Source organism: Macaca nemestrina, chromosome 15 (assembly GCF_043159975.1).
Source record: "Macaca nemestrina isolate mMacNem1 chromosome 15, mMacNem.hap1, whole genome shotgun sequence".
Taxonomy (NCBI): Eukaryota; Metazoa; Chordata; class Mammalia; order Primates; family Cercopithecidae; genus Macaca; species Macaca nemestrina.
The window spans coordinates 89425276-89442388 of NC_092139.1; the positions used below are offsets into that span (position 1 = coordinate 89425276).

A 17113-nucleotide genomic window follows, 5' to 3' on the forward strand; every position below is an offset into this window, starting at 1 on the left:
AGAAGCCGAAATTCCCCATTGCATACGAGGAACCAGTCAGGAGAGTGTTTACTGGGTGAGTGGTAAATAACTGTGCCGCCATTGCGAACTCGTAAAAACATTGGGAGAGGAATCATGCAGGTGTCTTTGTAAGGCTTCCACAATGCACACTCGCTGAGGAAACACACTGACAAATCCTGAACTAGGGAACCAGTTTAATATGATGAACCATAGCATATCCAAAAGCATGGTGATCTCCTTCTCCACCTTTAGAAGACCCAAAATATTCTGAAAGATACCAGCGCTTCCTGGAACTAGTTTGGGGAATATGGGGTGAGGTTGATGCACAAGATACTACAGGTGTGTGATCACATGGCTGTGGATTGGGGATCAGGCTCAAGGTTAACACTAGCGTGGGGCTGGACGTCAAGCATGAAGGGTGTGAACTACTAAGTCAGGCCCACGTAGAGTTAGTTTCTGACTGGTTTGTGGATGGATCTTGATGATGGTCAGCCTGCAGGAGCAGGAGGATGTGGGGAAATTGAGAGAACATGAGAAAAGTCACCAATCCAAGCTCCGCATCTATTGATTGCCTGGAGGAGGCTATGTCAGAGTCGAATTCAGGATGAGCTTCAGGGCTGGGTCAGGCTAGATGAGAGCTGAGTGAACGTGGGCTGACAGCTCCAGGCAAGGCCTGGCATCCGTTAGGAATCAGATCCCACAAACCCTCCTGCCTGCGGAGCACCCTCTCCCTCCCTAGCTCGTGACGGTGCAGCCTCCCTACCCAATCCCATGTACACCTGCTGCCTCATCTCAGAGACTTCTCAACTCATCCCAGTGTCTCTGGCAGCAGATGATGTTGGCCTCCTGGGTGTGGAGACACCAGCTGTCTTGGTGAGTCCTCAGTGCCTGGGTACTCTCAGACCCCTTGTCTCTGCCTCCAGCACATCAGGCATGTGGCAGCTGCCTTCACCAGACCTGCTGGCTAGTCCTGACAGGCCAGGGACAGAGCCTGCAAAGACAGGAAGCTCTACAGTCACAATGAGGCAAAGAAAGGGCCCCTTACAGCTTGATCACAGCCACACCTGATCCAAATCCCAGCCTCTCATTAGAAGAACACTTGAGGGTTCTAGTTGCCACAGCACCTGTCTGAGCCCATTTCATGGAGGGGAAAACTGAGACCACCAAGGGCCAGATCCATAGCCCTGCTGGGTATAAAGCCATCCCCAGCAGCTGCGTATAAAGCCATCCCCAGCAGCTGCGTGACCTCCTTTCACTGTGTGGTAAGTTTCCATTATGGAAAACTTTGAACACATACATAAGGAGACAGAGGAATAATGATGCCCCCAAGTTCCCATCACCCAGTCCCCCAAGTAAGCAATTCACAGACATTACTGACCTACACATGGCACAATAACCCCCACATTACACAATACTTACTAACAAATACCAGAAATCACATCTTTTCAGCTGTAAATATCCCATTTCTATGCTGGAAACATATGGACTTAAAAAATACTACAATATTATTACCAAACCTAAAAAGAAATTATCACTAATTTCCTAATACCAAGAAATAATCACGGGCTCCTCAAATGCCTCACAAATGCCAGAAGCATACTGACTTAGTTATGTGTTGGTGCCGTGGTTATTTTGGGGTTTTTGGTTGTTTATTTGAGAATTCAATATGGCATGAACTGGTGATGGGTGTATGTGCTGTTAGGCTGCTTATCACTGGTGAATATCTCCAAATTACTCTAGTGCTTCCTGGAAAGGCAGGAGCTGCAGGAACTGAGAGCTATCTGGGGACCTTCCCATGGTTGGAATAAAGCCACACCTCGCACAACAAGAACCCAGGACTATCATCTACTTCCGTTTTTGTTTTGTTTTGTTCTTTTCTGCAAAATGGTCAGAGCTTGGAGGGACATAACTGGACTCAGAATAGACATTGCAAAATAGCTTTCAAGGACATGGGGCTGCTACCAGCAAAGTCACCCATGTCACATTGCCACTCTTGTAGTAATGTTAGGTGCACAGGATGGTCAATAGCTACATCCCTCAGATGGGAAGGAAGGCAGAGGATTGAGGCTTCAGTTCACGAACTTCTCATGAGCGCTGCAGAGTGTCTTTGAAGCCAGGGGTCTACAGCTGGGCTCTGTTCACCCAGGAGTGAGCTTCATGCTCTAGGAAGGAGACACTTTGCACACAGATGATCCAGGACCCAGCCATCCTTCCAGGGTGAAGAATCCATGTCTTCTCTCACGGTGAACTCTAGGATTCGAGTCATCTAATGTTTTGGAAGCCACTGCCATTATATTTGATGATAACAGGTGGCCAACGATGACGAATATTTTCCCAGGGGGAGTCATCCCAAGTGGCATCAGACTTCTCACATGGCCCCAGAGGATTAAATGGCTCCTGATTAGTCAGAGGATAACACAGTCCAGCTTATCATGTCCCTTTCTTCTTTGTCTTCTATGTATTTCTTGCCCCAGTCCTCGGATCTCCGACTGATATCCCATCCCTTAGTGAGAGGTGGTATTTGGAGACCACATTCTGGAGGTTCCCTCATGTCCCCCATTTGAAAAGACAATGGCAGCCACCACCCCAGTTGTCCCACCCACCATAACACCACATTCAGTGCCCCAGGGGATGCTTCCAGGGTTACCCTAACACATGTGGCTGGCATTTCATATTGGGACCAGCCAGGCCTCACTGACCAGGCCTAGCCAATTAGAACTACTCCAGAAGGTGGGGCTGGAACCCACCAAGGTTCTCAGAACACTGCAACCAGCCTTTCCGTGGGAGGAGAGGGGCACCCTCGGCACCACCCCATGGTGTTACCAAAAGTGGAACCATGAGTTGGTTCAACTTTACAGAGAAGAGCCCACCTATCCCATCTGTGGAAATTCACTCCTTAGTGACACTTATGTCCTCTAATAAATTCAATCCTGGACCTGACTGATGGTTGGCACAAAACCAAATCCAAGATCCCAATGTCCTCCAGAAGCATGGATTTCCAGGGAAACTGCTGCAGGTCACAGGATGTCACCGGTCCTTTTTTCTCTGTAGGCTGAGTGGGGGGGGCCATACGGACTCCCTCACGAGTAGATGCCACCAGGGTCAGTGGCCCCAGCTTCCTCCTTCACAGCTGCACTGGGGGCTGGGGGTAGGGGCGTCCCAGGGAGGGTTTTTGTATGAGCCTGTGTCACAGTGTGGCTTATTCGGAGGAGGGACCCGGCTGACCGTCCTAGGTGAGTCTCTTCTCCCCTCTCCTTCCCCACTCTTGGGACAATTTCTGCTGTTTTTGTTTGTTTCTGCGTCTTGTCTCAACTTGTGGTCAGGTTTTCTCCCTGGATCCCAGGCCTGAGCAACGACCTCTGCCCTCCCTGTCAGACCTTTGCCTGCCTCAGCAGGTCACTACCACCCCTTCACCTCTGACCACAGGGGGAGGGAACTGTATAGAATGACCTCCTAAGCCCCATTTGTCTGTCTCCTCTATGTCTGTCTGTCTGTCTCTACATCTCCCAGAGGAAGGCTGGGTCTCTAAGCGTCCTTCTGTTCTGGCCGTCTCAGTCCGGGTTCTTGTCAGAGCAGCGTTGCTCTTGGGTTACTTCATTCCATCTCCTGGGGAATCAGGAACAAGGGGTCCGAGGGAGGGACCTCTTGGGAGACTCTAGACAGACCCAGTGCCCTCGGGGCTGCTGCTCAGGAATCCCAGGGCTGGGACCCAGGACCAGAATCCAGACCCAGAGTGAGGTAGGAGGTGGACGGGCTGCCCTGGGTGTCTGGGGGCTGCCAGGGACTGAGCCCTGAGCCAGCCTGAGACTCAGGAAACCCAGTCAGGAGAGAGAAGGGAAAAGCATACTCTGGATACCAGAAAGCCAGGGAAAGGGTCTCCAAAGGAGAGGATGTGAGGAAGGGGCAGGCTCCTGGGTCTCTTCAGGACATATCCCACGCCCAGGGGGATCAGAGGGGGCAGAGTACACAGTGGGAAAGCCCCGCTGCTATGACCAGGTACCCGGGACGTGGGGTGGATGCCAGAAAAGACCCCGTGGAATAAGAGAAACCCCAGGACAGCAGACAGACTCTCTGACCCCCCAGGCCTTGGCCCCACACACAGGCTCCAGAACTCATGTTTGGCTGCAACAGCCTGAGGGACCAAAACGCCCCAGCATCCCACAGAGCAGGGGAGCCAGGCCAGAAAAGTGACCTCAGAGGTCGCTGTGCAGGAGACACACACAGCTCTCTTCATCTGCTCAGGGGACAGATGCCACCCAGAAGGCCCTGTCAGGATGGCAGGAGAGGGCAGGGTCAGGGTGCTGACGGTCAGATGTCCGTGTGGGAGGCCAAGACCCCGAGACATCTCAGGACAGGTGATCAGAAGGTGTCTAAGGTGAAACAGCTCCCAGTGCAGATCAGGACATGGTGGAAAACACCCTGAGCCCTCTGCACGGCACAGACCCTCGACACACAGCCCCGGAACAAGCGCACCCCAACATCTCATCATATACTGAGGTCAGGGGCTCCCCGGCTGGACACCGGGACTCTGACCCCCTGCTCCTCGTTCACCCCGCAGGTCAGCCCAAGGCTGCCCCCTCGGTCACTCTCTTCCCGCCCTCCTCTGAGGAGCTTCAAGCCAACAAGGCCACACTAGTGTGTCTGATCAGTGACTTCTACCCGGGAGCCGTGGAAGTGGCCTGGAAGGCAGATGGCAGCGCTGTCAAAGCGGGAGTGGAGACCACCAAACCCTCCAAACAGAGCAACAACAAGTACGCGGCCAGCAGCTACCTGAGCCTGACGTCCGACCAGTGGAAGTCCCACAAGAGCTACAGCTGCCAGGTCACGCACGAAGGGAGCACCGTGGAGAAGACAGTGGCCCCTGCAGAATGTTCATAGGTTCCCAACCCTCACCCCACCCACGGGGGCCTGCAGCTGCAGGATCCCAGGGGAGGGGTCTCTCCTCCCACCCCAAGGCATCCAGCCCTTCTCCCTGCACTCAATAAACCCTCAATAAATATTCTCATTGACAATCAGAAATCTTGTTTTATCTCGCTTTTTCTTTTCTCACGTATAATTCCTAGCCTTCCCTGCCTTCTCAGTTTGGGATGGAAAGAATCCTGAACCCAGTGGGAAAGTTCCCTAGGTGAAGGGGTTCTCAGTCTCCTGGGTATCTCTGCAGGTGGGGCCTTCCTCACCCAGACACCACTTCCTCAGCTCTCCATTGTACCCCTGAGCCACCAACCTTGCCTGGCTGGGACCAGGGGGTTGTCACACTCTCCTAGATTCTGTCTTTCAACAGAGACCTAACCACGCATCACACGGCACTGCTCGCATGCCTTCTGTGTCTGCTCTGGTCTCTGGGCTGAAGAGTTGCTGGTCTGGGACAGGGGATATGTCTGCTCTTTGTCACATGCCAGGTCCCTGACATGGCATCCCTGACGTTGTACACCGAGCCAGTGACTCCAGGGAGCTCTCTGTGTCAGGGGGATCCATGATCCAGAGCTTCATGTTGTCCTGCAAGCATCTGGTGGGATGTAGGTCTTGCAAAACTGGGAAATACCATGGTTCAGCACCAGGATGCAGGACGGTCCTGAGAGGGAAATCAGGAAAAATGAAGGGGTCTCTGAGGAGCCCAGACCCGTGGGCTAGAGGCAGAAATAAGGGTGAAGAGCACCTATGAGTCAATGTCATGGTCTCAGCAGGAACAGAGTTGAAAATCCCCATTCCACATGAAACCATTTAGCAGGAAAGGAGTCCATACTTGTGCTGCCACCGGAAGCACTCAGAAGGCTTGGACAATGAAACATACAGGTGCATTTCCTAGACTTGACGACACACGTCATCCAAGAAAAGGCAATGAAAAGTTCTCTACTAGGGAAATCATTTCATATGATAAAACTTAGCTTTCCTAAAGTCACATTTATCCATCTGGCAGCTGAAAAAGCCCCATAATATTCTGCAAGGTACTCGTATTTCATGGAACTACTTTATGCAACATAAAGTGAGATTTAAGAACAAAGGTGTTACGGCTGTATGATCAGATGGCTGTAGGTTCAGGGTCAGGCTCAAGGTCTGAAGGAGGCCATGTCAAATTCATGACGAGAGTTGGAGCTGGGTCAGACTAGGTCAGGGCTATGTGAATGTGGGTGGAGGACTACAGGCAAGGTCAAGGCATCCAGGAACACTCAGCTCCCCCAGACCCTCCTGCCCACTGGGACCTTCTCCCTCCCTTGTTCACAGTGGTAGAGGCTTCCTACCCAAACTGCTACGGAGGCCCTGGATGACTGTGCGTTCTTAGTGCCCAGGCAAACTTAGACTCCCTGTCTCTGCCTCCAGCACATCAGGGATGTGGCATCTGCCTTCACCAGAGCTGCTGGGTGGCCCTGACAGGCCAGGGACAGAGCCTACAAAGACAGGAAACTCTGCAGTCACAATGACACACAGAAAGGGCCCCTTGGTGATTGATCACAGCCACCTCTCCTCCAAATCCCAGCCTCTGAATTACAAGAAGACTGAAGGGTTCCAGTGGCCACATGTCCTTCTCTAAGCCCGTTTCACAAATGAGAAAACTAAGACCACCCCAGGAGGGCCAGATCCACAGCTCTGCTGGGTACAAAGCCACGTCTGCTTCACACCCAGCAGCTGTCCAGAGACTGACCTGCGTTATGAGTGTATATTATGAAGAACTTTGAACATACAAATAAGGAGACAGAAAAATAACAATGTCCCATGTTCTCATTGCCCAGCACTCAAACTAAGCAAATCACAGATGATGCCGACCCACCTACAGCAAAATAAATTCTCCCTTATACAATATTTAGAAAGAAATACCAGACATCAGATCTGTTCACCTGTAAGTACTACATTACTGTCCTGGAAGGATATGGACCTTAAAATAACCATAATATCATTACCACACCTAAATAGAAATTATCGCTAATTCCCTAATATCGACACATAAGCAGGGTCTCCTCAAATGCATCACAAACACCAGAAGTGCACTGACTTAGTTACATGTTTGTGCCGTTGTTTATATGAGGAGCAATATGGCACCAAATGGTAATGGGTGCATGTGCCGTCAGGCCGGTTGTCACTGGTGAATATCTCCTCAATTGCTCTAGAGCCTCCCAGCAAGGCAGGAGCTGCAGGAGCTGAGAGCTGTCTGGAGACCTTCCCCTGGCTGGAATACAGCCATGCCTCCTGGAGCAGGAACCTAGGGCTTCCCTGAGCTTTTATTTTCCTGGAAAATGATTCCAGCATGAAGGGGATTAACTTGATTCAGATTGGACATTGCAAATGGCTTCCAAGGACACGGGGCTGCTGCCAGCCAAGTCACCCATGTCAGGTTGCCACTCTTGTAGTAATGTTGGGTGCACAGGATGGTCAATAGCTACATCCCTCAGACGGGAAGGAAGGTAGAGGGTTGAGGCTTCAGTTCAGCTCCTTCTCATGAGCGCGGCAGAGTGTCTGTGAAAGTCAGGGGTCTACAGCTGGGCTCTGTTCACCCAGGAGTGAGCTGCATGCTCTAGGAAGGAGCCACTTTGCACACAGATGATCCAGGGCCCAGCCATCCTTCCAGGGTGAACAATTCATGTCTTCTCTCATGGTGAATTCTAGGATTCAAGCCATCTAATATTTTTGAAGCCAACTGTCATTATATTCAATTGATGATGACAGGTGACCACCAATGATGAATATTTTTCCAGGGGAGGTCTCCCCAAGTGGCATCAGACTTCCTCACATGGCTCCAGGGGATTAAATGGCTCCTGATTAGTCAGAGGATCAGAGGTTCTGTCTTATCATGTCCCTTTCTTATTTGTCTGATGTGTTTTTCCTCCCTCAGGCCTAGGATTCCCCACTGATCTCCCATCCCTTAGTGAGAGGTGGTATTTGGAGACCACATTCTAGAGGCTCCCTCATGTCCCCATTTGAAAAAGACAATGGCAGCCACCACCCCAGTTGTCCCACCCACCATGACACCACATTCAGGGCTGCAGGGGATGCTCCCAGGGTTACCCTAACACATGTGGCTGGCATTTCATATTGGGACCAGCCAGGCCTCACTGACCAGGCCTAGCCAACTAGAACTACTCCAGAAGGTGGGGCTGGAACCCACCAAGGTTCCCAGAACACTGCACTCTAGGGCAACCAGCCTCTCCGTGGGAGGAGAGGAGCACCCTCGGCACCACCCCATGGTGTTACCAAAAGTTGAACCATGGGTTGGGGTTCAACTTTGCAGAGAAGAGCCCACCTATCCCATCTGTGGAAATTCACTCCTTAGCGACACTAATGCCCTCCAATAAATTCAATCCTGGGCCTGACTGATGGTTGGCCCAAAAACCAAATCCAAGATCCCAATGTCCTCCAGACGCCTGGACTTCCAGGGATCCTGCTGCAAGTCACAGGATGTCACTGGTCCCCTTCTCTCTGTGGGTTGAGTGTGGGGGCCATGTGGACTCCCTCATGAGCAGATGCCACCAGGGTCAGTGGCCCCAGCTTCCTCCTTCACAGCTGCACTGGGGGCTGGGGGTAGGAGCGTACCAGGGAGCGTTTTTGTATGAGCCTGAGTCACAGTGTGTGTTATTTGGAGGAGGGACCCGGCTGACCGTCCTAGGTGAGTCTCTTCTCCCCTCTCCTTCCCCACTCTTGGGACAATTTCTGCTGTGTTTGTTTGTTTCTGCATCTTGTCTCAATTTGTAGTCAGGCTTTCTCCCTGGATCCCAGGCCTGAGCAAGGACCTCTGCCCTCCCTGTCAGACCCTTGCCTGCCTCAGCAGGTCACTACGACCCCTTCACCTCTGACCACAGTGAGAGGGGACTGTATAGAATGACCTCCTAAGCCCCATTTGTCTGTCTCCTCTCTGTCTGTCTGTCTGTCTGTCTGTCTCTACATCTGCCATAGGAAGGCTGGGTCTCTAAGCGTTCTTCTGTTCTGGCCTTCTCAGTCTGGGTTCTTGTAAGAGCAGCGTTGCTCTTGGGTTACTTTGGTTCCATCTCCTGGGGAATCAGGAACAAGGGGTCCGAGGGGGGGACCTCATGGGAGACTTTAGACGGACCCAGTGCCCTCGGGGCTGCTGCTCAGGAATCCAGACCCAGAGTGAGGTAGGAGGTGGACGGGCTGCCCTGGGTGTCTGGGGGCTGCCAGGGACTGAGCCCTGAGCCAGCCTGAGACTCAGGAAACCCAGTCAGGAGGGAGAAGGGAGAAGCAGACTCTGGACACCAGAAAGCCAGGGAAAGGGTCTCCAAAGGAGAGGATGTGAGGAAAGGGCAGGCTCCTGGGTCTCTTCAGGACATATCCCGCGCCCAGGGGGATCAGAGGGGGCAGAGTACACAGTGGGAAAGCCCCGCTGCTATGACCAGGTACCCGGGACGTGGGGTGGATGCCAGAAAAGACCCCGTGGAATAAGAGAAACCCCAGGACACCAGACAGACTCTCTGAACCCCAGGCCCTTGCCCCACACACAGGCTCCAGAACCCATGTTTGGCTGCAACAGCCTGAGGGACCAAAACGCCCCAGCATCCCACAGAGCAGGGGAGCCAGGCCAGAAAAGTGACCTCCGAGGTCGCTGTGCAGGAGACACACAGCTCTCTTCATCTGCTCAGGGGACAGATGCCACCCAGAAGGCCCTGTCAGGATGGCAGGAGAGGGCAGGGTCAGGGTGCTGACGGTCAGATGTCCGTGTGGGAGGCCAAGACCCCGAGAGATCTCAGGACAGGTGATCAGAAGGTGTCTAAGGTGAAACAGCTCCCAGTGCAGATCAGGACATGGTGGAAAACACCGTGAGCCCTCTGCACGGCACAGACCCTCGACACACAGCCCCGGAACAAGCGCACCCCAACATCTCATCATATACTGAGGTCAGGGGCTCCCCGGCTGGACACCGGGACTCTGACCCCCTGCTCCTCGTTCACCCCGCAGGTCAGCCCAAGGCTGCCCCCTCGGTCACTCTCTTCCCGCCCTCCTCTGAGGAGCTTCAAGCCAACAAGGCCACACTAGTGTGTCTGATCAGTGACTTCTACCCGGGAGCCGTGGAAGTGGCCTGGAAGGCAGATGGCAGCGCTGTCAACGCGGGAGTGGAGACCACCAAACCCTCCAAACAGAGCAACAACAAGTACGCGGCCAGCAGCTACCTGAGCCTGACGTCCGACCAGTGGAAGTCCCACAAGAGCTACAGCTGCCAGGTCACGCACGAAGGGAGCACCGTGGAGAAGACAGTGGCCCCTGCAGAATGTTCATAGGTTCCCAACCCTCACCCCACCCACGGGGGCCTGGAGCTGCAGGATCCCAGGGGAGGCGTCTCTCCCCCCACCCCAAGGCATCCAGTCCTTCTCCCTGCACTCAATAAACCCTCAATAAATATTCTCATTGACAATCAGAAATCTTGTTTTATCTCGCTTTTTCTTTTCTCACGTATAATTCCTAGCCTTTCCTGCCTTCTCAGTTTGGGATGGAAAGAATCCTGAACCCAGTGGGAAAGTTCTCCAGGAGAAGGGGTTCTCAGTCTCCTGGGTATCTCTGCAGGTGGGGCCTTCCTCACCCAGACACCACTTCCTCAGCTCTCCACTGTACCCCTGAGCCACCAACCTTGCCTGGCTGGGACCAGGGGGGTGTCACACTCTCCTAGATTCTGTCTTTCAACAGAGACCTAACCACGCATCACACGGCACTGCTCGCATGCCTTCTGTGTCTGCTCCGGTCTCTGGGCTGAAGAGTTGCTGGTCTGGGACAGGGGTAATGTCTGCTCTTTGTCACATGCCAGGTCCCTGACATGGCATCCCTGACGTTGTACACCGAGCCAGTGACTCCAGGGAGCTCTCTGTGTCAGGGGGATCCATGATCCAGAGCTTCATGTTGTCCTGCAAGCATCTGGTGGGATGTAGGTCTTGCAAAACTGGGAAATACCATGGTTCAGCACCAGGATGCAGGACGGTCCTGAGAGGGAAATCAGGAAAAATGAAGGGGTCTCTGAGGAGCCCAGATCCGTGGGCTAGAGGCAGAAATAAGGGTGAAGAGCACCTATGAGTCAATGTCATGGTCTCAGCAGGAACAGAGTTGAAAATCCCCATTCCACATGAAACCATTTAGCAGGAAAGGAGTCCATACTTGTGCTGCCACCGGAAGCACTCAGAAGGCTTGGACAATGAAACATACAGGTGCATTTCCTAGACTTGACGACACACGTCATCCAAGAGAAGGCAATGAAAAGTTCTCTACTAGGGAAATCATTTCATATGATAAAGCTTAGCTTCCCCCTAAAGTCACATTTATCCATCTGGCAGCTGAAAAAGCCCCATAATGTTCTGCAAGATACTAGTATTTCATGGAACTACTTTATGCAACATAAAGTGAGATTTAAGAACAAAGGTGTTACGGCTGTATGATCAGATGGCTGTAGGTTCAGGGTCAGACTCAAGGTCTGAAGGAGGCCATGTCAAATTCATGACGAGAGTTGGAGCTGGGTCAGACTAGCTCAGGGCTATGTGAATGTGGGTGGAGGACTACAGGCAAGGTCAAGGCATCCAGGAACACTCAGCTCCCCCAGACCCTCCTGCCCACTGGGACCTTCTCCCTCCCTTGTTCACAGTGGTGGAGCCTTCCTACCCAAACTGCTATGGAGGCCCTGGATGACTGTGCGTTCTTAGTGCCCAGGCAAACTTAGACTCCCTGTCTCTGCCTCCAGCACATCAGGGATGTGGCATCTGCCTTCACCAGAGCTGCTGGGTGGCCCTGACAGGCCAGGGACAGAGCCTACAAAGACAGAAAACTCTGCAGTCACGATGACACACAGAAAGGGCCCCTTGGTGCTTGATCACAGCCACCTCTCCTCCAAATCCCAGCCTCTGAATTACAAGAAGACTGAAGGGTTCCAGTGGCCACATGTCCTTCCCTAACCCCGTTTCACAAATGAGAAAACTAAGACCACCCCAGGAGGGCCAGATCCACAGCTCTGCTGGGTACAAAGCCACGGTCTACTTCACACCCAGCAGCTGTCCAAAGACTGACCTGCGTTATAAGTGTATATTATGAAGAACTTTGAACATACAAATAAGGAGACAGAAAAATAACAATATCCCATGTTCTCACTGCCCAGCACTCAAAATAAGCAAATCACAGATGATGCCGACCCACCTACAGCAAAATAAATTCTCCCTTATACAATATTTAGAAAGAAATACCAAACATCAGATCTGTTCACCTGTAAGTATTCCATTACTGTCCTGGAAGGATATGGACCTTAAAATAACTATAATATCATTACCACACCTAAATAGAAATTATCACTAATTCCCTAATATCGAGAAATAAGCATGGTCTCCTCAAATGCATCACAAACACCAGAAGTGCACTGACTTAGTTACATGTTGGTGCTGCTGTTTATATGAGGAGCAATATGGCATCAAATGGTAATGGGTGCATGTGCCGTCAGGCCAGTTGTCACTGGTGAGTATCTCCTCAACTGCTCTAGAATCTCCCAGCAAGGCAGGAGCTGCAGGAGCTGAGAGCTGTCTGGAGACCTTCTCCCGGTTGGAATACAGCCATGCCTCCTGGAGCAGGAGGATCTCCTCAAATGCATCACAAACACCAGAAATTCACTGACTTAGTTACGTGTTGGTGCTGTTGTTTACATGAGGAGCAATATGGCACCAAATGGTAATGGGTGCATGTGCCGTCAGGCCGGTTGTCACTGGTGAATATCTCCTCAATTGCTCTAGAGCCTCCCAGCAAGGCAGGAGCTGCTGGAGCTGAGAGCTGTCTGGAGACCTTCCCCTAGCTGGAATACAGCCATGCCTGCTGGAGCAGGAACCTAGGGCTTCCCTGAGCTTTTATTTTCCTGGAAAATGATTCCAGCATGAAGGGGATTAACTTGATTCAGATTGGACATTGCAAATGGCTTCCAAGGACATGGGGCTGCTGCCAGCCAAGTCACCCATGTCAGGTTGCCACTCTTGTAGTAATGTTGGGTGCACATGATGGTCACTAGCTACATCCCTCAGATGGGAAGGAAGGTAGAGGGTTGAGGCTTCAGTTCAGCTCCTTCTCATGAGCGCTGCAGAGTGTCTGTGAAAGTCAGGGGTCTACAGCTGGGCTCTGTTCACCCAGGAGTGAGCTGCATGCTCTAGGAAGGAGCCACTTTGCACACAGATGATCCAGGGCCCAGTCATCCTTCCAGGGTGAACAATTCATGTCTTCTCTCATGGTGAATTCTAGGATTCAAGCCATCTAATATTTTTGAAGCCAACTGTCATTATATTCAATTGATGATGACAGGTGACAACCAATGATGAATATTTTTCCAGGGGAGGTCTCCTCAAGTGGCATCAGACTTCCTCACATGGCTCCAGGGGATTAAATGGCTCCTGATTAGTCAGAGGATCAGAGGTTCTGTCTTATCATGTCCCTTTCTTATTTGTCTGATGTGTTTTTCCTCCCTCAGGCCTAGGATTCCCCACTGATCTCCCATCCCTTAGTGAGAGGTGGTATTTGGAGACCACATTCTGGAGGCTCCCTCATGTCCGCATTTGAAAAAGACAATGGCAGCCACCACCCCAGTTGTCCCACCCACCATGACACCACATTCAGGGCTGCAGGGGATGCTCCCAGGGTTACCCTAACACATGTGGCTGGCATTTCATATTGGGACCAGCCAGGCCTCACTGACCAGGCCTAGCCAACTAGAAGTCCTCCAGAAGGTGGGGCTGGAACCCACCAAGGTTCCCAGAACACTGCACTCTAGGACAACCAGCCTCTCCATGGGAGGAGAGGAGCACCCTCGGCACCACCCCATGGTGTTACCAAAAGTTGAACCATGGGTTGGGGTTCAACTTTGCAGAGAAAAGCCCACCTATCCCATCTGTGGAAATTCACTCCTTAGCGACACTAATGCCCTCCAATAAATTCAATCCTGGGCCTGACTGATGGTTGGCCCAAAAACCAAATCCAAGATCCCAATGTCCTCCAGACGCCTGGACTTCTAGAGATCCTGCTGCAAGTCACAGGATGTCACTGGTCCCCTTCTCTCTGTGGGTTCAGTGTGGGGGCCATGTGGACTCCCTCATGAGCAGATGCCACCAGGGTCAGTGGCCCCAGCTTCCTCCTTCACAGCTGCACTGGGGGCTGGGGGTAGGGGCGTCCCAGGGAGCGTTTTTGTATGAGCCTGAGTCACAGTGTGTGTTATTCGGAGGAGGGACCCGGCTGACCGTCCTAGGTGAGTCTCTTCTCCCTTCTCCTTCCCCACTCTTGGGACAATTTCTGCTGTGTTTGTTTGTTTCTGCATCTTGTCTCAATTTGTAGTCAGGCTTTCTCCCTGGATCCCAGGCCTCAGCAAGGACCTCTGCCCTCCCTGTCAGACCCTTGCCTGCCTCAGCAGGTCACTACGACCCCTTCACCTCTGACCACAGTGGGAGGGGACTGTATAGAATGACCTCCTAAGCCCCATATGTCTGTCTCCTCTCTGTCTGTCTGTCTGTCTCTACATCTGCCATAGGAAGGCTGGGTCTCTAAGCGTTCTTCTGTTCTGGCCTTCTCAGTCTGGGTTCTTGTAAGAGCAGCGTTGCTCTTGGGTTACTTTGGTTCCATCTCCTGGGGAATCAGGAACAAGGGGTCCGAGGGGGGGACCTCATGGGAGACTTTAGACAGACCCAGTGCCCTCGGGGCTGCTGCTCAGGAATCCAGACCCAGAGTGAGGTAGGAGGTGGACGGGCTGCCCTGGGTGTCTGGGGGCTGCCAGGGACTGAGCCCTGAGCCAGCCTGAGACTCAGGAAACCCAGTCAGGAGGGAGAAGGGAGAAGCAGACTCTGGACACCAGAAAGCCAGGGAAAGGGTCTCCCAAAGGAGAGGATGTGAGGAAGGGGCAGGCTCCTGGGTCTCTTCAGGACATATCCCACGCCCAGGGGGATCAGAGGGGGCAGAGTACACAGTGGGAAAGCCCCGCTGCAATGACCAGGTAGCCGGGACGTGGGGTGGATGCCAGAAAAGACCCCGTGGAATAAGAGAAACCCCAGGACAGCAGACAGACTCTCTGAACCCCCAGGCCCTTGCCCCACACACAGGCTCCAGAACTCATGTTTGGCTGCAACAGCCTGAGGGACCAAAACGCCCCAGCATCCCACAGAGCAGGGGAGCCAGGCCAGAAAAGTGACCTCAGAGGTCGCTGTGCAGGAGACACACAGCTCTCTTCATCTGCTCAGGGGACAGATGCCACCCAGAAGGCCCTGTCAGGATGGCAGGAGAGGGCAGGGTCAGGGCGCTGACGGTCAGATGTCCGTGTGGGAGGCCAAGACCCCGAGAGATCTCAGGACAGGTGATCAGAAGGTGTCTAAGGTGAAACAGCTCCCAGTGCAGATCAGGACATGGTGGAAAACACCCTGAGCCCTCTGCACGGCACAGACCCTCGACACACAGCCCCGGAACAAGCGCACCCCAACATCTCATCATATACTGAGGTCAGGGGCTCCCCGGCTGGACACCGGGACTCTGACCCCCTGCTCCTCGTTCACCCCGCAGGTCAGCCCAAGGCTGCCCCCTCGGTCACTCTCTTCCCGCCCTCCTCTGAGGAGCTTCAAGCCAACAAGGCCACACTAGTGTGTCTGATCAGTGACTTCTACCCGGGAGCCGTGGAAGTGGCCTGGAAGGCAGATGGCAGCGCTGTCAACGCGGGAGTGGAGACCACCAAACCCTCCAAACAGAGCAACAACAAGTACGCGGCCAGCAGCTACCTGAGCCTGACGTCCGACCAGTGGAAGTCCCACAAGAGCTACAGCTGCCAGGTCACGCACGAAGGGAGCACCGTGGAGAAGACAGTGGCCCCTGCAGAATGTTCATAGGTTCCCAACCCTCACCCCACCCACGGGGGCCTGGAGCTGCAGGATCCCAGGGGAGGGGGTCTCTCCTCCCACCCCAAGGCATCCAGCCCTTCTCCCTGCACTCAATAAACCCTCAATAAATATTCTCATTGACAATCAGAAATCTTGTTTTATCTCGCTTTTTCTTTTCTCACGTATAATTCCTAGCCTTTCTTGCCTTCTCAGTTTGGGATGGAAAGAATCCTGAACCCAGTGGGAAAGTCCCCCAGGTGAAGGGGTTCTCAGTCTCCTGGGTATCTCTGCAGGTGGGGCCTTCCTCACCCAGACACCACTTCCTCAGCTCTCCACTGTACCCCTGAGCCACCAACCTTGCCTGGCTGGGACCAGGGGGGTGTCACACTCTCCTAGATTCTGTCTTTCAACAGAGACCTAACCACGCATCACACAGCACTGCTCGCATGCCTTCTGTGTCTGCTCCGGTCTCTGGGCTGAAGAGTTGCTGGTCTGGGACAGGGGTAATGTCTGCTCTTTGTCACATGCCAGGTCCCTGACATGGCATCCCTGACGTTGTACACCGAGCCAGTGACTCCAGGGAGCTCTCTGTGTCAGGGGGATCCATGATCCAGAGCTTCATGTTGTCCTGCAAGCATCTGGTGGGATGTAGGTCTTGCAAAACTGGGAAATACCATGGTTCAGCACCAGGATGCAGGACGGTCCTGAGAGGGAAATCAGGAAAAATGAAGGGGTCTCTGAGGAGCCCAGACCCGTGGGCTAGAGGCAGAAATAAGGGTGAAGAGCACCTATGAGTCAATGTCATGGTCTCAGCAGGAACAGAGTTGAAAATCCCCATTCCACATGAAACCATTTAGCAGGAAAGGAGTCCATACTTGTGCTGCCACCGGAAGCACTCAGAAGGCTTGGACAATGAAACATACAGGTGCATTTCCTAGACTTGACGACACACGTCATCCAAGAGAAGGCAATGAAAAGTTCTCTACTAGGGAAATCATTTCATATGATAAAGCTTAGCTTCCCCCTAAAGTCACATTTATCCATCTGGCAGCTGAAAAAGCCCCATAATGTTCTGCAAGATACTAGTATTTCATGGAACTACTTTATGCAACATAAAGTGAGATTTAAGAACAAAGGTGTTACGGCTGTATGATCAGATGGCTGTAGGTTCAGGGTCAGACTCAAGGTCTGAAGGAGGCCATGTCAAATTCATGACGAGAGTTGGAGCTGGGTCAGACTAGCTCAGGGCTATGTGAATGTGGGTGGAGGACTACAGGCAAGGTCAAGGCATCCAGGAACACTCAGCTCCCCCAGAC

General features: G+C 52.7%; 3 gene segments (V, D, J or C); all 3 read left to right on the top strand.

Annotated features, from left to right (window-relative positions):
- Nucleotides 1-2959: 2959 nt before the first annotated feature.
- On the top strand, nucleotides 2960-5019 carry LOC139358396 (immunoglobulin lambda constant 3-like; the record flags this gene model as incomplete). The annotated part of the segment is given in 2 exon segments: nucleotides 2960-3233; nucleotides 4559-5019. Coding segments are annotated over 2 exon segments (594 nt in total), but the record flags the coding sequence as incomplete, so codon positions are not given.
- Nucleotides 5020-8373: 3354 nt separating this feature from the next.
- Nucleotides 8374-10361, top strand: LOC139358676 (immunoglobulin lambda constant 6-like). The segment is given in 2 exon segments: nucleotides 8374-8596; nucleotides 9901-10361. Coding segments are annotated over 2 exon segments (528 nt in total).
- A 3604-nt stretch (nucleotides 10362-13965) lies between these two features.
- Nucleotides 13966-15948, top strand: LOC139358675 (immunoglobulin lambda constant 6-like). The segment is given in 2 exon segments: nucleotides 13966-14188; nucleotides 15487-15948. Coding segments are annotated over 2 exon segments (528 nt in total).
- Nucleotides 15949-17113: the final 1165 nt, after the last annotated feature.